Source organism: Chanos chanos, chromosome 13, assembly GCF_902362185.1.
Source record: "Chanos chanos chromosome 13, fChaCha1.1, whole genome shotgun sequence".
Classification (NCBI taxonomy): Eukaryota; Metazoa; Chordata; class Actinopteri; order Gonorynchiformes; family Chanidae; genus Chanos; species Chanos chanos.
The window spans coordinates 4,283,899-4,306,820 of NC_044507.1; the positions used below are offsets into that span (position 1 = coordinate 4,283,899).

Genomic DNA, 22,922 nt, shown 5'->3' on the forward strand with positions numbered 1-22,922 from the left:
ATCCTACATTGAATGTTTGTAGGTTTCCTGCAAGGAATTTCCCCAGACTGTGCCAGATCTGAAATAGATTCAAAATCTCCTCCATTAGTTTGATTAGGATAGCTGTTGCTAATCCAGTCGGACCATGTGCACTTGGGAGAGCATGGAGTTGGAGAAATAGTCGTTGTGCTTCCCGTTGTTGTTGTTGTTGTGGTTTCTGTAGTTGAAGTGGTGGTGGTGGTGGTGGTAGGTGTTGTAGTCGGGGTCTCTGTTGTTGTTGGGCTTGCAGTTGTTGTGGTAGGGGTTTCAGTGGTCGAACTTCCAGATGTTGTGGGACTTCCTGTGGTTGACGTGGTGGTCTGCGTAGTTGTTGGGCTTTCTGTTGTTGTGGTCGTAGTGGTAGTGGTGGGAGTTTCTGTGGTTGTGATTGGAGTTTCTGTGGTTGTAGTGGTGGTAGTTGATGTTGTGCTTGGTGTCTGTGTTGTTGTTGGGCTTACAGTTGTTGTTGCTGATGTAGTGGTTGTGGTAGAGGTTTCTGTTGTTGTGCTTGGGATTTCTGTAGTTGTTGTTGTAGTGGTGGTTGTTTCTGTGCTTGGAGTTGTGGTGGGGGAAGTAGTGGTGCATGTATTCTCACAGCACTGAACCCGTATTTCATAATTGGAACACTGTGGTACAGGAGTTTGATCTTGATTCCTACATACCAGACCGACAGACACATCGCATTGAACTGTTTGACCCGCCTGTTCGTATGGTATTTCTGTAGCCTTCATCCTACATTGAATGTTTGTAGGTTTCCTGCAAGGAATTTCCCCAGACTGTGCCAGATCTGAAATAGATTCAAAATCTCCTCCATTAGTTTGATTAGGATAGCTGTTGCTAATCCAGTCGGACCATGTGCACTTGGGAGAGCATGGAGTTGGAGAAATAGTCGTTGTGCTTCCCGTTGTTGTTGTTGTTGTGGTTTCTGTAGTTGAAGTGGTGGTGGTGGTGGTGGTAGGTGTTGTAGTCGGGGTCTCTGTTGTTGTTGGGCTTGCAGTTGTTGTGGTAGGGGTTTCAGTGGTCGAACTTCCAGATGTTGTGGGACTTCCTGTGGTTGACGTGGTGGTCTGCGTAGTTGTTGGGCTTTCTGTTGTTGTGGTCGTAGTGGTAGTGGTGGGAGTTTCTGTGGTTGTGATTGGAGTTTCTGTGGTTGTAGTGGTGGTAGTTGATGTTGCGCTTGGTGTCTGTGTTGTTGTTGGGCTTACAGTTGTTGTTGCTGATGTAGTGGTTGTGGTAGAGGTTTCTGTTGTTGTGCTTGGGATTTCTGTAGTTGTTGTTGTAGTGGTGGTTGTTTCTGTGCTTGGAGTTGTGGTGGGGGAAGTAGTGGTGCATGTATTCTCACAGCACTGAACCCGTATTTCATAATTGGAACACTGTGGTACAGGAGTTTGATCTTGATTCCTACATACCAGACCGACAGACACATCGCATTGAACTGTTTGACCCGCCTGTTCGTATGGTATTTCTGTAGCCTTCATCCTACATTGAATGTTTGTAGGTTTCCTGCAAGGAATTTCCCCAGACTGTGCCAGATCTGAAATAGATTCAAAATCTCCTCCATTAGTTTGATTAGGATAGCTGTTGCTAATCCAGTCGGACCATGTGCACTTGGGAGAGCATGGAGTTGGAGAAATAGTCGTTGTGCTTCCCGTTGTTGTTGTTGTTGTGGTTTCTGTAGTTGAAGTGGTGGTGGTGGTGGTGGTAGGTGTTGTAGTCGGGGTCTCTGTTGTTGTTGGGCTTGCAGTTGTTGTGGTAGGGGTTTCAGTGGTCGAACTTCCAGATGTTGTGGGACTTCCTGTGGTTGACGTGGTGGTCTGCGTAGTTGTTGGGCTTTCTGTTGTTGTGGTCGTAGTGGTAGTGGTGGGAGTTTCTGTGGTTGTGATTGGAGTTTCTACTGTTGTAGTGGTGGTAGTTGATGTTGTGCTTGGTGTCTGTGTTGTTGTTGGGCTTACAGTTGTTGTTGCTGATGTAGTGGTTGTGGTAGAGGTTTCTGTTGTTGTGCTTGGGATTTCTGTAGTTGTTGTTGTAGTGGTGGTTGTTTCTGTGCTTGGAGTTGTGGTGGGGGAAGTAGTGGTGCATGTATTCTCACAGCACTGAACCCGTATTTCATAATTGGAACACTGTGGTACAGGAGTTTGATCTTGATTCCTACATACCAGACCGACAGACACATCGCATTGAACTGTTTGACCCGCCTGTTCGTATGGTATTTCTGTAGCCTTCATCCTACATTGAATGTTTGTAGGTTTCCTGCAAGGAATTTCCCCAGACTGTGCCAGATCTGAAATAGATTCAAAATCTCCTCCATTAGTTTGATTAGGATAGCTGTTGCTAATCCAGTCGGACCATGTGCACTTGGGAGAGCATGGAGTTGGAGAAATAGTCGTTGTGCTTCCCGTTGTTGTTGTTGTTGTGGTTTCTGTAGTTGAAGTGGTGGTGGTGGTGGTGGTAGGTGTTGTAGTCGGGGTCTCTGTTGTTGTTGGGCTTGCAGTTGTTGTGGTAGGGGTTTCAGTGGTCGAACTTCCAGATGTTGTGGGACTTCCTGTGGTTGACGTGGTGGTCTGCGTAGCTGTTGGGCTTTCTGTTGTTGTGGTCGTAGTGGTAGTGGTGGGAGTTTCTGTGGTTGTGATTGGAGTTTCTGTGGTTGTAGTGGTGGTAGTTGATGTTGTGCTTGGTGTCTGTGTTGTTGTTGGGCTCACAGTTGTTTTTGCTGATGTAGTGGTTGTGGTAGAGGTTTCTGTTGTTGTGCTTGGGATTTCTGTAGTTGTTGTTGTAGTGGTGGTTGTTTCTGTGCTTGGAGTTGTGGTGGGGGAAGTAGTGGTGCATGTATTCTCACAGCACTGAACCCGTATTTCATAATTGGAACACTGTGGTACAGGAGTTTGATCTTGATTCCTACATACCAGACCGACAGACACATCGCATTGAACTGTTTGACCCGCCTGTTCGTATGGTATTTCTGTAGCCTTCATCCTACATTGAATGTTTGTAGGTTTCCTGCAAGGAATTTCCCCAGACTGTGCCAGATCTGAAATAGATTCAAAATCTCCTCCATTAGTTTGATTAGGATAGCTGTTGCTAATCCAGTCGGACCATGTGCACTTGGGAGAGCATGGAGTTGGAGAAATAGTCGTTGTGCTTCCCGTTGTTGTTGTTGTTGTGGTTTCTGTAGTTGAAGTGGTGGTGGTGGTGGTGGTAGGTGTTGTAGTCGGGGTCTCTGTTGTTGTTGGGCTTGCAGTTGTTGTGGTAGGGGTTTCAGTGGTCGAACTTCCAGATGTTGTGGGACTTCCTGTGGTTGACGTGGTGGTCTGCGTAGTTGTTGGGCTTTCTGTTGTTGTGGTCGTAGTGGTAGTGGTGGGAGTTTCTGTGGTTGTGATTGGAGTTTCTGTGGTTGTAGTGGTGGTAGTTGATGTTGTGCTTGGTGTCTGTGTTGTTGTTGGGCTTACAGTTGTTGTTGCTGATGTAGTGGTTGTGGTAGAGGTTTCTGTTGTTGTGCTTGGGATTTCTGTAGTTGTTGTTGTAGTGGTGGTTGTTGCTGTGCTTGGAGTTGTGGTGGGGGAAGTAGTGGTGCATGTATTCTCACAGCACTGAACCCGTATTTCATAATTGGAACACTGTGGTACAGGAGTTTGATCTTGATTCCTACATACCAGACCGACAGACACATCGCATTGAACTGTTTGACCCGCCTGTTCGTATGGTATTTCTGTAGCCTTCATCCTACATTGAATGTTTGTAGGTTTCCTGCAAGGAATTTCCCCAGACTGTGCCAGATCTGAAATAGATTCAAAATCTCCTCCATTAGTTTGATTAGGATAGCTGTTGCTAATCCAGTCGGACCATGTGCACTTGGGAGAGCATGGAGTTGGAGAAATAGTCGTTGTGCTTCCCGTTGTTGTTGTTGTTGTGGTTTCTGTAGTTGAAGTGGTGGTGGTGGTGGTGGTAGGTGTTGTAGTCGGGGTCTCTGTTGTTGTTGGGCTTGCAGTTGTTGTGGTAGGGGTTTCAGTGGTCGAACTTCCAGATGTTGTGGGACTTCCTGTGGTTGACGTGGTGGTCTGCGTAGTTGTTGGGCTTTCTGTTGTTGTGGTCGTAGTGGTAGTGGTGGGAGTTTCTGTGGTTGTGATTGGAGTTTCTGTGGTTGTAGTGGTGGTAGTTGATGTTGTGCTTGGTGTCTGTGTTGTTGTTGGGCTCACAGTTGTTTTTGCTGATGTAGTGGTTGTGGTAGAGGTTTCTGTTGTTGTGCTTGGGATTTCTGTAGTTGTTGTTGTAGTGGTGGTTGTTTCTGTGCTTGGAGTTGTGGTGGGGGAAGTAGTGGTGCATGTATTCTCACAGCACTGAACCCGTATTTCATAATTGTAACACTGTGGTACAGGAGATTGATCTTGATTCCTACATACCAGACCGACAGACACATCGCATTGAACTGTTTGACCCGCCTGTTCGTATGGTATTTCTGTAGCCTTCATCCTACATTGAATGTTTGTAGGTTTCCTGCAAGGAATTTCCCCAGACTGTGCCAGATCTGAAATAGATTCAAAATCTCCTCCATTAGTTTGATTAGGATAGCTGTTGCTAATCCAGTCGGACCATGTGCACTTGGGAGAGCATGGAGTTGGAGAAATAGTCGTTGTGCTTCCCGTTGTTGTTGTTGTTGTGGTTTCTGTAGTTGAAGTGGTGGTGGTGGTGGTGGTAGGTGTTGTAGTCGGGGTCTCTGTTGTTGTTGGGCTTGCAGTTGTTGTGGTAGGGGTTTCAGTGGTCGAACTTCCAGATGTTGTGGGACTTCCTGTGGTTGACGTGGTGGTCTGCGTAGTTGTTGGGCTTTCTGTTGTTGTGGTCGTAGTGGTAGTGGTGGGAGTTTCTGTGGTTGTGATTGGAGTTTCTACTGTTGTAGTGGTGGTTGGGGTTTCCGTAGTTGTCGGGGTCTCTGTAGTTGTTGTTGTAGTGGTGCTTGTTGTTGTGGGGGAAGCAGTGGTAGTAGTAATAGTAGTGGTGGTAGTTGTTGTTGTTGTGAGGCAGTCTGTTAAAATATTTGCACTTCTTAGTATATGAATATGTACTCATAAATGTTTTTCCCATTGTGTTGTGTTTAAATCACATGTGAATAATTTGGAAAAATTATTCACAATTATTTATTTGTTTCATTCTAGGAGCTGTACATGACACCTACATCCATCTTTGCATTGTTGAGCTTTAGTGTAGATCACCCTCAGATGTTAGAATTAGTTGGATATAATTGAAAAAGAGACCCGGTAATGTTTTGTGACAGAATTTAAATCTCTCTCTATTTATTGTCCAATACATCGAAATGTACTCACATAGATTAATGTTCTATTTTTATTTTATTTTATTTTATTTTCAAATTAATATAGGTAGGTCTGGGTAGCAAAAAGTCCAATGTCTGCCTGAATTCAAATTGAATGACTCGTAAAATAATCCATGCTGACCTGAAACACATTTGAAGGTCCTCTCATCGAGAAGAGGCTTTTCAGGGGGACACACTGGAAAGCATCCTACAAAAACGCACACACAGATAATACCACATTTGGTCTAACCACTCTGGTACTGTTTCTGAAACTGCGAGCAAAGCAGTATAATTTCAGAGAGAGAAAAAAATACGTTAGTATTTACAGTGCTTACCTTCCACATGGGGGATAAGACTGTTGCATTCTCCAGTGGGGTTTGCACAGGTTTTCAAGCATTTAGGGCCACAGGCTTTGTAATGCCATTCACACTCACCAGGTGGATTATAGTAGTCACAGAAAAGAGCTGCACAAAAATAATTACAATAATAATTTAATGCACAAACACAACATAATTGTCACAGCCTGCACCTCGTTTTGGACTTTTGTTTTGAAATGTCTTGTGCCCACTGTTCCGTGTGTGTCTCCGCCCCCTCTTGATTCTGTTTATTCTATTTATTAACCTTGGTTTACCATTAATTTGTACCAATCATGTTTCACCAGTTTAGTTCTCCTTTTGTATTTCAGCCCTTATGTTTGATTTGTCCTTTGTCTATCGTTGTTTGTGTTTATTTGAAGACACTGTTTGGCTGCACTGTTTATATCCAGTTTTGGTTCCTGTTTGCACCTGTTTATTTGTCTACATTTTGGAAGTAAAGTCCTCCTTTTTGTTACCACGATCACCGTGTCTTGCATTTGGGTCCAGCTCCATTGCACGCCTGACAATAATAGAGATTATTCTATGAATATTATACTATCCCTAGTGTTAGGTATTATGATATGTATGTCATGTTACAAAATTATGCTGTAATATACCAAAACAATATGCTGTAGTATTACCCTTTTCTTAACCAACCTCTTAAATAAAAAATAAAAAAAAGTAAAAAGTAATGGTAAGTCAGCTTGTCTAAATGCCATACTCTGTAGCTACCCAGCACCAAAAAAAACCCCCAAAAACAACTGAACACCTCCCTTAAAGAGACTGTAGTTATTCCTTTTCATTTTAATAGATTACTAAACATTTTTAATGGGCCAGGCTTTGGTGATCCAATAACAAAATCGATGAGGCAAAATTGAATGTCTGAAATTTCGACCTGATCTGCTTTAGAGTAGCTGTAATGGGCTAATATTTGCTAATAATTTGTAATGTATTATACAAACTAATTTTAGAGGCAAGAAAGTTATGCTTAACTTACGGCAGATCTTAGGGGTTCTCCAAGAAATACAGACTCCCTTATCACTGCAGGCTGCAGCGTAGGCAGCTACAGCAGAGCAGAAACATTCACAGTCTCCACCCGTGTCACACGCACATGTGTCTCTAACACAGGCATCGTAATATGGACCATGGTCCACCTGTTGGAGATAGAGATGATGTGGTGAACTCCATTTGACACATGGTCAACTTCATTTGAATCTATAGGAGTAGCCTATACAGTTATATGCACACCCTTTATATACCCCTATACATGTAAAGCACCCATGAATGTAAAGGATGAATGTTCAATCTATTAAAAAGAAGTCAGAGTCTAACAAGACGGGGAGGAGTTTTCCTGAGTCAGAGCATAAAGATGACACATGTGCTGATTGGCACAAACCAGTTTGTGGCAGGTGCTGAACACTGAGCTCTTGAGGATGCTGCACTGTCTGGTGGCCCAGGAATGCCTGTGAGGTCTAGAGCTGCAGGGGTCGCCAAGGCCGACGGCTTTGGGGCAACTGGAGGAGGCGCTCCAGCTGTTCCCAAAATCCAGGACATTAACCACGGCCTCTCCACGTCGGGTCACAAAGTCATTTTGTGCACTTCCATCATAGTTGCCACACAGTCCACAGACCTTTTGCTACAATGGAGAGAACACCATTTGAAAAGATTTAATGAGACCTCGTTGTGTCCTGATTTAACCCAGGCAAAGAGGTTTTATGGATTGCATTCCTTTGTCATAAGCTTTAAGTAATCATTTGGGGTGCATTTGCTCTTTTTTTTTGCAGTTTTTCTTCCTACCTTGAATGTGGATGCAAGTTTGATCCTCAGACTTGTCTTCTTGTCCCAAATGACAATCAACCCGTTTTCTGACTCAATCACCAGATATATACCAAGAACGTGGACCTTGTAGGGAATCTCTGTTCCATTTTGGCGCTGGAAAACCTTGATGGCTTCCTCTGACAGAATAAACTCATTTATCTGGGGGTCAAAAGCCAGTGTCACAAGGTTATAAACAGAGCTCATTACTAATGAACGAACACAAGAACCAGTAAGTCATTCAGTTGGTCAGTCAGTCTATCTATCTATCTATCTATCTATCTATCTATCTATCTATCTATCTATCTATCTATCTATCTATCTATCTATCTATCTATCTATCTATCTGTTTGTCTGTCTGTCTGTCTATCTATCTATCTAACATTCAAAATCCAGTAACATTTTTGCATATCTCTAATAGTTTGTACTTCATCAATCAGTGCCACAGTTGAGTCAGAATAATTTTAATCTAAGACTATTTCTGGGTCACTGGTGCTTAGGTTTTTTCGTCCATGGCTTCTCTTTGCATTTTGGCAGTATCTGTGATCTTATTCTAGAAGCCTTGCTAACAAAGTTTAATTATACCAGTTTATGTGAGATGGTGCACAACTGGACATTGATTATTTGAGTTGGTTCTGGACTTGGAAGATAAGATAAAAAAGACCATGCAAGATTTCCTCATAAGTGATCAATCAGTAATTGCATAGACTGAGCTAATGATGTTAACTATGGCTTGATTGGTTAAATTTTAATCAAGTACCATATCACACCGTAAGCAGTGACATTTCAGATATTTCAGGGGTTTTTTTTTTTTGTGAGTGACTAGACTGGAAAAGTATCCTCACCCCCAGGAACAGCTTAATAGCCTTGGAACAGGTTGTACCAGTTGTTCCGCAGGGAATATTCTCCGTGATGATGCGGAAAGAGCCTCCCAAGCTTCCAGTACAGAAATCCTGGAGGCAAGAGTTAGATTTAATGTATTTACCCCTGTTCGTTCAGCACAAGCTGACAGGTACTTACAAAAATAGCAAATGGTTAATAGTGAATAGGCAGCATATGTACAGGAAACTGGTTAAAGGTTGTTGTTTTTTTGGGGTTTTTTTTTTTTTTACATTGTTGTAAGAAAATTTGTAGACAAGAATTTGAAAGTGATTTTAGGTGATGATTCTAGATGTAGAGCAAGATACTGAAAATAGCAGTGATAGTCTTGTAATAGTCAGTCATGGGTTTGAGTACTTTCATACTGTTTCATATTGTCTAACATGTCTTTAAGGTAGGTTCTGTGCATGCATCTGTTTTAGCCTGGTCTCTCTGTAGAAAAGTCATTTTTAATTTGTAAGTCCTCAAATTTAAATTAATTTCAAACAAGTAAATGGGACAAAACTGATATGCAAATCGAATATACTGTCTTATCATTTTGCCTGATACATTTCTGCACTGCATTGGCTAAGTGGTAAAAAACAAACAATGACAATGGAGTCAAATAACGACTCTGTGTTTGTTGGAAAACACCTCATACAGACATACCTGTGAGAGGGTGTATTCACATTCTCCATTGAAAAAGTATCTCTGTCCATCAAAAGTGATATAATGGCCATCACCATAAATGGTACATGTTCCTGGACACTCAGAATTGGTGCATTCCCATTTCCCTTTTCTGCAAGTACTAGCATAAATAATCAACAGAAAATATTTAACAAGTTTAGTGCACTGACTGTGTCAGTGATTGTAAAATTACCCTGTCGAGGACACATTAAATCAGCCAGTCTGAAATATAAGGAGGAATTTAACTGGGATGAAGAAGCAAACTAGTCTATATTGGACCATCGATATAAAAACTGATTTAGTTTTTGTGATCGATCTTAATGGCATGGGTATAGTGCTCACCATTTGTTGCAGTCTACTCCAATGTCTTGTCCAGACTGGTAGGATTCTCCGTTATGGATACAGGGGCAGTCGTCCTCTTTCACACACCCTCCTTTCCCGTCGGACAGCAGGCCGTCTGGACACACACACCCAGACACACATCCAGAGCTCACCTGCAGCAGCAGACAAATCAAACCAAATATGTTTAGGATAGAATGAATATTTGCCCCATCTCAGGTATATGTAAGTAACTGATCAGTACAATAATCCATCATCGATCCCATTCCAGGTCACATCACTGTGTCTCTTACGCAGGTCATTGTATCTGTGGTGCCACAGCTTTTCTGGCATTCTGCTCCTTTGGCTCCAGGTGCTGAGTCTGAGCAGTTGAAGTAAACCATAGGCTTCTTGCAGGCTACACACACAAACACGCACACGCACACGCACACCAAACGTACACGAGCAACATGAGCAAACTGTTGTGTCTGTTTAATGATGTAATTGTTAAGCATCATTTTTCCTCTGTCAGTGAAAGGCAATCAAATTCATGGAGTTGCGATGATATGAAATAATCAGGTGGGGCTTACTTTGCATCCTCTTAAGTCCAGTGCAGTGTAAGCTTCCGTGCCTACATGTACTGTTAACAGATAGAGACAAATATTGTGAGGGTGTCAATAACATGGGAAGCTGTGTAGGTCACCGAATGATGACATGTCAACATGTGAAATGTCCTGACAGTGAGTCATTTATTCATTGAAACTGTGCCTCATGTAAGTCTCACAAATTTATTTCCAAAGATACTCAAAGTAGTCAGCCCCCAACTCCTCCCAAACACACACACACACAGATACAGACGCACACACAGACACATGCGCACACACACACACACACACACTCACAAACACATACACACACCACAATATATTGTGACCTCACCAGGTGGCACCATCCATGCTGACAACATGCTCTGGCTTCACAATTTCGTTGTTATAGTAACAGGGGCAGGCTGAGGCAGGCACACACTCGTTAACATCGTTCAGGTAGGTTCCCTGGGCACAGCCACAGCCGTCCAAGGGCAGGTGCTGGACTTCACAGGTGTGGTCTCTCTCACCTATGGATTTGCAGGTTCGGCCACAGCTGGTCATGTTGTATGAATACTCCATGCTGTTTGGACACTCCTCTGAGAATTTGCCTAAACAACAAGGACAAGCATTCTACATGAGAACTCACTCAATTAATTAAATCCATAAAATTATTCTTCTCTTAATGAATAAGATCACTTTTCCCTTTTAAAGCAGCTGCATGTTCAAACACGGCTACAATCTCAGCTCCATTGCAGTTTGTTCTCGGTGGGGACTCCTTTTTAGACCCTTTCTATGGCATATTTTACTCTGACATTATTGTAAGAACAATTATTTGACCAACTTGGTCTGTACAAAAAGTGCTCATTCGCTCCATTTGTTACTGGTCCTTTCATCTGCCCATCAGTATATTACAGATTAATCCACTAACTCATTGTTTTGTTCATTGGGACAAATTCATTGAAACTGTTAGTCCTGTTAAGCATAATTGTTTGATCTTTGTCGTTCACCAGAGAACATTTCCCCCCCAGTATTATTTTCCAAAAACCATTTTCAAATCACCATTTTCCAATTTAAAAAGGCTTACACCTTTCCTTTAACTCAGACAGCGGTAGTTTTAGAGTGTAAAGACATTTCATTTTAACAGTATGAATCACTGGTGCGGTCTCTGTGTTGTGAATGGGATCTTACCACAGGTGGAGTTTCTCCAGTTCTGAAGCAGCACACCTGTAGAGGCACAGGCCTGGACGTAACTGGACAGAGCTGCGCACAGGCACTCCTCACTGTTCTCACAGTTACAGGTGTCATACACACATCTCTAACAAAAGTAGAAAAAACAATATATATATATATATATATATAGATATGTATGTATTGTGTGTGTGTGTGTGTGTGAGTATATACACATGTATATATACAGTACCAGGCAAAGGTTTGGACACAGCTTCTAATTCAGTGGTTTTTCTTTCTGTTTATTATTTTTATTTTCTACATTGTAGAACAATTATGAAGGTATCAAAACTATGAAATAACATAAATGATGTAGTAAGCAAAAAAAAAAAAAAGTGTAAAAGTACAATGTAGAAAATAATAAAAATAAAGAGAAACCCTTCAATAAATACATGTGTCCAAACTTTTGACTGGTACTGTATATATATATATATGCAGCAACTGAGAAAGTCTGCATCCAGTATGCTTCATAGTTCACTATTCTGATGTGATTTACTTGAAAATCAGTGTCCTTTAGTATTTAATATGTAATCACATTTAAAGTATGCTTTTTTTATATGCAGTTGTTGACAGGTTTTATTAAATATATAATAAGCATTACTTCTTTGTAGCCGTCGGGGTTAATTTCTGTGTGACACGGTGTGAAAACTCCATTTTTTTGTGTTAGCAGTGAACACCAGTCCTTTGCATATTTCTCTGAAAAAGAAAACAAAACAACAACAGCAACAACACACACACACACACACACACACACACACAAAAAAGATTCAATTTCATTCAGTGCTGTTTCATCTGTAACAGTGTCTGTGTGACTGAACTGTATGTGGAGAAAATGACTGGCTGGAGTCACATATATTTGTCCTGTTTTCCCCAGTTTCCCAAAGATAACATGCAGTCATGACCCTGCCCCTTTTGGCCTATAAAAAACCACGATGTTTGACTCCAGACGTAGGTCTAAAGATGTAGTTATATTTATGTCATGCTTCCGGCGAATAACTGTTGATGGTATGAAAGTATTTATAAGGAGTGTGACTAAATTAATGAATGATTCGGTCAAAGAGTTACAAGAACATTCAGTACAGTAGCAATATACAGTACAATAACAGTTAACAATTATGACAGTGCATATGAGTATAAACATAAAGGCAGCTGAATGTCAACCGGTGTATACTGAAGTGGACAGAGACATAGGATATGTCAAGGTGAGAGTGGTTTTACCTTTATCCACATTCATGCTGCAGGAATCTGCTTGGCTCTGTGCCACATCCGGGCAGGAAGCCATGGTTTTCCACGTGTTGGCGAATGTCACAGCTGTTCCCTCCGTCAAACCCAACTCCGTCTTGAAGTCATCTGATTGGACGTCGTTAAAGTTGCCGCACAGACCTGCGATGGATTTATGAATTACACATCACTGTCAGTAACCAGCACTTCATGGGAAAAATTGTGGAAGTAACTATTTCAGGATCACAACAGTGTCAGTGGGAGGTTATTGTTGAACTGCTTTATACGTGAGGTATGGCACCCGTGGCATGGAGTTCTGAATGCCAACTTGGGTTCAGGTTCTTGTGCGGTGCCACTCACTGTGTGCATACTGGCATTTGTTTACATGTCTCTGTGTACCGTCACACTGGGGAGGGAGGATCATATGAGGCACATACCACTCAGTTGGCCTTTGCTCTCATAGTTGGCCACTATGTACACCTGCATAATGGGGACCAGCTGGATTTCCAGACGGAGACTCTGGGTGTTGACAATGATGAAGAAGGTGGAGGGTCTGAAGATGGTGATGTAATCTGTGAAGGGAGCAAAAATAGAGAGGAGTTTAGTGAGGAGGAGAACAACGAGCGAAACAACAGGTCTGAGTTAGCACATAATTACTACTGGTCATGTCAAGATCCTGTAAATAATAACCACATGGCTCATAAGCACCGTAAAAGTTACTGTAACTATCAGTTGACTCATTTTCTTTGTGTAAATGATTACATTGGATTTATTAAAAAAGAATGGACAGCACTTAGTTTAGAAAGTTAAGATGTATTGTTAAGGTTTGGTAACAGTTTGTAATTACTTGAAAGAAATATTTTTCCACTTGCTACTTGGTGAGTTAGCCTGTGACTGTTACATTATGTGTCAGAACAGATAATATGCAGTGAGTTGAAACTTCTAATCCATGTATTTGCAGAGCAAATTGCAATATAGAGAAAGTATAATAGCAAAGGTTAATGACAAAACTACACAAGGTAATTGGTCATTGATCATTGCTGATGCATTTTATCATGTGATTATATACGAAGGACGCTACCCCAAAATAAAAATGGTACTTAGGTTGAATTTATGTGGTCTTGCTGCTGGGAAGGATTAATCTACCTGTCTTTGTTTGGTCTCTTTGCTATTATGCCATCTAGTGGTTAATACCGGTACTGCTACCTTCACCAAGCGGCGGAGAAATTACAGTGAAACTGCAGTACCAAAGCTGGGTTACAAAAATCAAATTCTCCTGCTCTGAAGAGGCACACAGAATCCTCAGGATACTTCTCTAACCTCATACAGTGCTGCCATGTAATTTCCGCGTTTTCCACAAAATTGGCTTTTTTTTTTCTGACGACATCACAAAAGAGACATTCATCATCAGTATTCATTATGCTTAGATGACTCATTCCCACGCATAGAAAAAAAACAAACATGACATATACCTGAAAAAATGCGCATTCCATGAATAATATGTATGTGATTATTCTTTGTATTATTGGTAGCTCAGTGGCATAGGCTACCTTAATTTCAATGAGCCGCATATCCCTGACACTACACAACAGCAGAGCACATTTTATATTGTTCCCACCGATGGCACTGCTTTATACCAAACAAATCATTCGCCAGCTGATTAACCAGGTAACTTCTACTTACGAGCTGTTTGTGTCCTTTTACCCTGTTATTATTTCAGTTACAGCTTTCTTGCACATCACACTATACGACAGATAAATTAACCAGGTAAGCACTGGGAAATTCATGGTTTATTTCACTCACTTACAAACTGTTGCCATACTTTCATCACACTTTGCGATGTTGCTTTTTAACGATTTCGTCCTGAATTGTACAGATCTGCTGTGTTCATTCTTAATTTACACAATCCAAAATGTAAGTAAATTCCGATTGGAACACATTGTCCAAACAGAGCATTTGTTGAGTCATCCGACGGGTTAAACTGTTAAATTACTATAGCTATATTTAAGCGTGCTGAGCCGACATTAAATCGTCTTTATAACGGATGAATCACCTCGTAAAACTGGAATCTTTGTAGAAAATCCATTCAGCTCCACTTCCCCAGAGGATTTAATGACAAACTTTTTGTAAGACAAACAAAGACAGAAAAAAACAATTTGCAAAATAGCTTCATCATTTCAGTCTGATTTAGCAACGAAACGTGACAGTTTAAGCTGTTACATTTAGTGAGCAATTCAACAGTGGCCCTCTTTATCTATTTATCGATTAATTAATTCATTCATTTATTCATTTAAATATGAATTAAATAAATAGTGACATTACCATGTTTGTTGATAGGGCAATCTTCACAGCGGTCAGACATGTTTGTGTGGCAACTTTACCACATTTTACAATACTGCCATCAATTTTTAGAGCACTCCTGTTGGTCTGCAGAAACCAGAGCCATCTTTTTAATTTTGTGATTTGGTGTTGTGATGATACAACCAAGCATTAATGGTAAGACAGAAGAGTATAGCATATTTTACAACAAAAGAAAGAAGCAATTCTATATGAAAAGGTATTCAAAAGGGTCTTTTTGTTGTGAAAAGACAGACCTTAGCAAGAACGTAGGTGCAGTCTCCATGGAAGGTGTATTCTTTGCCATCGAAGGTGGAGATATGGGCTCCGCCCACAACAGAGCAGATGCCAGGACATTTCAAGTCTTCACATGTCCATTGTCCCGAGGAGCAGGTACTGCATAAAAAAAAGGTAGACTGACTCATCTCCACTATGTTTGCATGGGTGAGCATTTGAATTTAGAAAACATCAGACATCCTGGAATAGCTGTGTTGTCAATATTTACACAGACTCAAACACACAGACGCACACACAGACGCGCACACGCACACACACACACACACACACACACACACACACACAGTATTTATCTATGGAAAATAAGACGGTGCTTTATATGATATAGGTGTCAATGGCCAGAATAACTACTCTTAGTTTATACACAAAACAACCTCATATCTTTCAAGGAATCCATTTCAGCCTAAGGTAATATTGACACTACTGTTACCTCAGGCTTACTCGCTGCATGTTAACAAGCCCATTATCTTGTAAAGCAGCTTTGTGACAAACTCTGTTGTATAAAGTGCTATAGAGTGCCCTCATGTCCGTAATACCCTCTAGCGCTCCCTTTTAGCTAGGCTGTAATAGTGAGTCTTGCTGGAGTCCCTGCCTGCACTCGACACACGATGTACATTGTCCTTTAACCATTATGTGGCAATGAACATATCGAACAATGTCTCTCTCTCTCTCTTTCTCTCTCTCTCTCTCTCTCTCTCTCTCTCTCTCTCTCTTTCTCTCTCTATTGAGCCACACATATTACTCCTCAGCTACCAGTGATCCTGACTCCTCCTGCCCTCCGGACCGATCCATCCTGGTGTTCTCATCTTTCATCCCTCTGTCAGCCCCCTGTCAGCATCGCCATCCCCTTTGTTTGTCATCTGATTGTATTTACTTGAAATTGTAATTGCCCGCTGGGTTGGTACCTATTGCACACCTGTCTGGACAAGAAGAGGTCTCCTTTTTCTGTGGTCCTTCTCAAGATTTCTATTTTTTCCGTTACTCCTGTCACACCTGGGTTTTTGGGTAGTTTTTTCTTGCCCATCATGAGGATTAACTCAGGGGGTGGCATCCTGTTTTGTTTGTTGTGGGCATGTAAAGCCCTTTGAGACTGTAAACAGTCATATTGGGCTCTAAATAAACTTGAAACTATATAACCACATCTGTCTAAACCTGAAGTGAAATCGGTAGGTTGAATGAAATTTTCTGATGATTACTCTCTTTACCATCTCTGACAGGTCGTTGCGTAGGACTCTCCTGACTGATACGGTTTTCCCTTGTGGACACATGGACACTGTTTCACTGGAACACAGCCCGTCTGTGTGATGTCATCAAACACAGTGCCTGGAGACAGAGGACACCATACAAAGGATATAGTTTGATTTACGTGATAATGTGAAATGAACGTGATACACTGTTTTATATAACATGTCAGGTTCACATGATATATCCAGGACCTTAAGTTCTGGCCAAAAAAAAAAATAAATTGATGTAGCTCATGAATGACTACTGAGAGAGGACACTCAATGTAGAATCATTTAACAGTTAGTGGGAGTCAATATTGTAGTCATTTAACAGTGAGTGGGAGTCAATATTGTAAAGGAGGTTGTCACTGGACCCTATTCATCTATGTTTCCCAGTTTCTGTGTGCGGTTTGTTAAACGCTGATAGTGTTTTCTGTGAGACAGACGGTGAGTTGTTACCATTGGGACAGAAACAGCCGTCAGTGCAGTGCTCATCACACAGTTCCCTCTCGTCTGGGTTAGTGCACGTATCCACACATGGGCTCCCGCACTCTTTATACTCCATGTTGAGCGGGCATGCCTTCTCTGCCACCACCCCAAAAACAAACACCACAAATTCAGCAAATATCTTCTTAGTGCAGTAAAAAACATTAGAGTAACAACATGTTTGAACCATAAACCGTCATTATGATTTGAAGGGGTGCTGTCGTGACTTAGATCATTGATGTGATGACACAGACCTGGTCTAGAGTGAAATATTTGATCTTTTGCCAATGAATACAAAATTTGACCTGGATCCTCATCCCTTAGCACAACGTCAAACGTCATGTAGGAAGGAAGTAAACCCTATGAGGTTGTTCCTTATCATAATCAGAGTAAGTGGCCTGTTTACACCTCAGACTTCAGAGCTCAATTCTGTTACATTAGGCAGTTCAAATCATGTTTATCACTCCTGATAACTGCTATGAACAGAAGAAAGAGAGCGAGAGAGAGAGAGAGAGAGAGAGTGAGTGAGACTGTTGTTCAAGTCCCCATCCAAACTGGATGAACATTTAGGCTTTTTGTTCTTTCTCGACATGGCTACTTTTAACCCCGCTGTCCTGTATGACCCTCGGACCCAGTCACACCACTGGCCCCTCAAAGAGACGAGAAATAGAGATAGAATTCCACACACACACCTTGAACAGTGAGCAGTGAATTTGTTCCCTGCATTTAACCCATCCTTACACACCAGTGAGCACACGCTGCGCACCGCACGCGGGAGCAGTGGGCAGCATTCCCTGTGCCCATGGGGGTGTTGTGGTGCCAAGGGCGCACAGCCGTGGATGTCGGTCCCGGGAATCGGACTGGCGACCCTTCGGTCACAAGCCCGGTTCTCTAACCTCTAGTCCGGGGCTGCCCTAGAGGACATAGTAGCTCATTGCAAGAGCATAGACAAACAACTCTGCTGCTCCCTGTCGTGGTCATATTGAAACAAATAAGAATGGCATCGCAGAGTTTAGACGTCAGCTGAATTCGCAGATATCTGATTTGTATCAAAATTTAAATCCCAGAATGGATCGGACAACATCAAAATCCACATGGCTTTTTGCTCTTTCACAGTACCCTTTCCAATATGTCAGACATACTGGAATGACCTGGAACTGGATAGCCTCTCTTAGCGGTCTGAAAACATAGCCATCGATTTTCAAAATGTTTTACAAAGTTCTGGTTAAGGTCGTAAACTTATTCAACCAGCCCCCTTGCTCACAGTTCAATGCAAGTCCACATCTTTCCCCCAGCCTCTCTCTAAGTTCTGTGTGTTTAATGCATCTCCCGCCCAAAGATACGTACTGCAGAAAGACTCCGACCTCCATGTCTGTGGGGTGCCATATGCATGCACACACTGGCGGGAGAACTCAGTCACCGTGTTACACAGACATGCCTCCTGGCTCCCCTTGCACTGACACTTGTCTCTCAGACACGCCTCCACAAACGGCTCCATGGGCAGCAGATCCTGACAGTTACTGAACGCTGACCTCGCAAACAGCGCCTCACACTCCCGAGTCTGTGAAAGGAGCAGACAGGGTTCTTACAAACCAGGCTTTGCTGAGGTAGGAAGTTAAACTGGTTAGGTATCAGTGTTGGATGGAGATTAAGCCTATCTTGTCCTTGTTCATACCTGATTTTGACACTGTTCACGAGAATTCAGCTCAATTTCCGTACAGGTCTCAGTTGGGCTGTCCTCCTTCCATAAATAGCTGTAATCAGCAGGACTGAGTCGCTCACCTTAAATGTATTTAAAAGGAATTTACAGTTGCTTTTTTACATTCTACAAACACACACTCACATACACATGAATTATTGTTTGCATAAGTCATGTTTATTAGACATGTATTTGATTTGAAACATTTCACATTTACCATTTTGAATGAATTCGTTGTAAACCGGGAGGCCGTTAAAATCTCCACACAAACCACACGTCTGGTTTCTGTACTTTGTGGGAAGTTCAATCTGCAGAGGACATTGGTAACAAATAAGTTACATCTGGCAATGTTCTGTTACTGAAAACAATCAATAACATTAAGAGAAAATTTCAGGAATAAAGATCAGGGTTGACAGTAAATTACATATAGATTTCTAGCTTAGTGATCCATTCTAACGGTAATTGCCTGATCAGAGTGCAAGAGAAGCCACAAGAATGAAAATGACACCTCTCCCCAAAATAAATAAATAAATAAATAAATAAGCAAATTAGATGAAATTCCATTTTGTTCATACTTCAACTCTTTGTATTTGCATTATATTTTGTAAGTCCTGAAATTTACTTTAAATAGTTTTCATTTTAGCAGCAAAATGCTATGCCTGTTTACCATTAGCCTTTAGAAAAGGCCATTATCATCATCATCACTGATAATATTATTTTTGCCTGCAGGTTTGGATATTCTCTGTGACTAGTAGTATATAAAGGATAGGTCATCAATGGATGAGCACCGCATAGCTATCAGATGTGACCAGCAGATGCCTTCAAACTTGTATAACTGCATATTATACAGTAAAGTATTTCAGATACTCTGATAGACCTGACCTAAAGTTGCCTTATATTGTATTGTTTGGCTATCAACTAATCCAAAAGCAAGAATGTCTTGCCTCTTTGTGGTATTTATTTTCTGATTCAATTTAAGATAAGGGTTATCTTTGGGTTTCTAAAAACGTGATAGATGTATTTAAGAATTCTTAAAATGCTCAGAGCCGTTTTCTGCTAAAAGCCTTATGATGCACTGATCACATCTTTGAGTCAGGTCTCATGTGAACAATGCTGTTGGTATAGCCATGGTTTTAATGGGAGGACTCAGGTTGTCATTACCAAGAGAGCGTCATCCTGATTCCAAAAGACCACTGGCCCTGATCCCTGTTTGTCTGATATCTTGATGTAGGAATAGGTTTTCTCAATGCGAAGTGCATCTTTGTAGAAAGGCAGAGGCACTCTGTGTGGGAGGGAAAGGTATGAGCAGGTGCACATGTACAATGAACTAATGTGTCCTTTTGGTTTATACATGCGACTTAGTAACAGTGTTATGTTTTCAACTTTGTAACAAAAAAAACAAAAACCCAAAAAAACAAAAATGGAAACTGAATCTGAAAACTGGAGATCTGAATATTTTTCCTCTACAAAAGGCTTTTGCTTTGATACTTGTGAAATGAAAATAATCAGCACCTCCAAAAGTACTTTTGTACATTTTTGTTTGTCTATCTATCTATCTATCTATCTATCTATCTATCTATCTATCTATCTATCTATCTATCCATTTATCTATCCATCTATCTATCTAAACAAATAAGATTTATGACTCACACTAGTACTGGGCCTAAATAGCTGAGAGTTAGTATCTTCAAAACATCCTCAGCACATTTGACAAAAAACCCTTTTCTGACACGTCAGTGCAAGAATCATGGAGAATGACGTGGACTAGAACATTTGCTGAACCAAATTCCAATCTAATGCCCGTTCACACAATTCACAATGTATTACACTGTGAATAATAGACCTATATCCAATAGACCTATATCTCCCATCTCAGTCTTATCATCAGTGCTCTGTCACTCACACTGTACCATCCACCGTGATGGACGCATTGGAGAGCCTGATCACGGTTCCATCCAGCCTCATGGCGATGTTGCTGATGGTAGCAACACCATTCACAAGCATCCTCCTCATCTGGATGAGAAAGTCTCCGTTTGCGGGGTCACAGGGTCGGGTCAGCACGTAGTTACAGCTGAACGGAAGCTGGAAGAAATCTCCATCGAATGTCTTGAAGTGGAAGTTTCCCCATGTGCTGCAGATCTGACTGTTATGTGCTTGGGGTGTAACTGTGGATGAAATGTGGATATATATATATATACACACATATTATAATTGTTGAATTGTTATAACTTTTCCAGCAGACACAGGTCAGACAGATAGATATTATGCAGATATATTTTTGTGGTGTCAGTCGATGATTGGTCATTCATGACTGCTGATTTTTGAAGAAGACTGATGATTTCATTTTGGTCAAATGAAGGGGTTTTTTTTATGAAGACAATTAAATTAAAATTTAATTTAAATCTCCATGATCACACACACACACTGTGAGCAGTGAATTCAAGGAGTCGAACTAACAACTTTTCGGACACAAGCCTGCTTCTCTAACCCTTAGGCCCTTGGCTACCCAGCTTTTGGTGGTACATTGGTTCAAAGTCCCTCTGGGTATAGTGTCATACAATTAAACAACTGTAATTGTTCAATACAGCTTGTCTCAATGTAATTTTGCTCTGACTCCTTGTAATAAAGTTCCTGGTCCAAAAACTCCATTATTGTAAATATGTTAAGGAGACACCCCAAAGTGTTTCTTTCTAAATTATTATTTGCTGCTGAGACTACAATATAGCCAAATAAAATCACAATGATGTTCTCATGGATTATCATAGATTACATGTAAACAGTGAGGAATATTGCTGTTTAAAGTGTAAAAAGAAATTATTTTGTGTTTTGTCGGGATTATAGAATGACAGAGCCAGAGCTGTTACCTGCAGAAAATGACAGTGATTTCAGGAGGACTGGATTCATCATAATGACTAGAGGGAAAAGACAACATGGAGAAAAACAAATTTAAAATTGCAGAAATGATCATGTTCACAACGAGTGAAAACTCCTTTTGTTCTTTTCTTTTTTGAAAAACAAAATCCAATTATTTTCTGACTGTACTTCGCTTAACAAATTTGTGATAAATAAACAAAGCACACCCACCCAATATGGCATGTTCCCTTGCGAAAACATGATAACGTATACATATGCATAATTTTACTGACACATATGAAAATGCAAACCTGTTTGTGATGATGGCAGTCCAATTAGAAATACAGCCCATCTCAGCATCCATACGGGTGTCATCTCGTTGGTCCCCATGGTGACCAGGCTGATGTTGAATGTGGGAGTCCTGTGTAGACTCTCTCTCAGTGTGCTGTTCACACCCTGCTCCTGCTTTTTATATGGGGACTTAGGTTTGCTTGAATATTCAATATGGTGAAGGGGTGGAGTACTTAGAGGGAGCTCCAAAAAGAGTACACACACCTGTGTCTTGGTAGCATTTCCCATTCACAAGATATAAAACATTCTCTAAATAAGATCCACATTTCCCTACAAGATCCACATTTCTCAGAAATTCTGATCTAATAATGATATATACATCTATCAAATTTAAATAATCATGTAATAATTGCATGCAGAAACATTATACCTGTAGCTCACTTTGAGTGTTCAATTCAATTCAGTTCAATTCAATTCAATTCAATTCAATTCAATTCAATTCAGTTCAAGTTTATTTGTACAGAACTTTTTGCAATTAAAATGGTCTCAGACCAGCTTTACAGAGATCAGTGCCTAAACCCCAAGTGAGCAAGCCCAAGGCAACAATGGCAAGGAAAAATTCCCTAAAATGAAGTGGACAAGAGGAACAAACTTTGGCAAGAACCAAGACTCAGCCGGGGGGAGCCCATCCTCCTCTGGCCAGGCTGAGCATTAAGAACTGATAAAAATTAAATGAGCTGTGTGATCAAACTGGAAACGTCATATGGGAAAATGAACAGACCTTAATCACCTTAATCAAATCATCAAAAGCACAAAGATTTCCTAAATATTTTATATACAGTACTTGAAACAATATATTGTTTCCTCAAAACAACTCATACACGAACATTTAGATCATTCTGTGAAATTTTACACACAAAATGAAACATTTCTAGACAAACGACATATAAATATATCAGTCAAACCATTGTAAACATATCACACTCAAAGCATGTTCGGTAAATGAATAAATAAATACATTTTTGCTAGTATTCTTCATCTTCCTCCTTCCTTCCTCTTCATCAAACATTCATAATCGGAGAATACAACATATTTTTGTGATGTGGTGGTCAGCAGCATGATCATCTGCATGTTCGGTGATGTCAAAGACAGTTCTTCAGACAATGAACATATAGGCTGCTATATTTGGGCACCTAAGGCAGGAATTTCCGCTTATGTAAAGCACAGGACAGATTTAATTGCCCTTGATTTTGCTTCACATCATTTACACACTGATGTTTGCAGTGAAATGTGATCTACTGTAATGTACTGTGGATACTGGCTGGTCTGTAAATTACACAGCCAGGA

The 22,922-nt window shown here is 40.9% G+C and overlaps 1 protein-coding gene across 1 annotated transcript; it reads right to left on the minus strand.

The window, feature by feature from the left end:
- Positions 1-108: 108 nt before the first annotated feature.
- Positions 109-21,080, minus strand: LOC115826631 (mucin-5AC-like). The gene is made up of 35 exons (XM_030790511.1): positions 21,017-21,080; positions 20,335-20,596; positions 19,593-19,713; positions 18,649-18,739; positions 18,408-18,514; positions 18,080-18,293; positions 16,706-16,831; positions 16,229-16,346; positions 14,984-15,122; positions 14,712-14,816; positions 14,443-14,509; positions 12,827-12,961; positions 12,387-12,551; positions 11,770-11,864; positions 11,130-11,256; positions 10,294-10,549; positions 9,945-9,994; positions 9,669-9,772; positions 9,379-9,530; positions 9,019-9,157; positions 8,337-8,444; positions 7,474-7,653; positions 7,073-7,312; positions 6,674-6,830; positions 5,656-5,784; positions 5,459-5,528; positions 4,781-5,035; positions 4,606-4,729; positions 3,859-3,996; positions 3,112-3,249; positions 2,365-2,502; positions 1,292-1,625; positions 917-1,198; positions 614-672; positions 109-261 (listed from the first exon to the last, which is right to left on the minus strand). The coding sequence occupies exons 1-35, from the start codon at positions 21,078-21,080 to the stop codon at positions 109-111; spliced, it is 5,142 nt and encodes a 1,713-aa protein (XP_030646371.1).
- Positions 21,081-22,922: the final 1,842 nt, after the last annotated feature.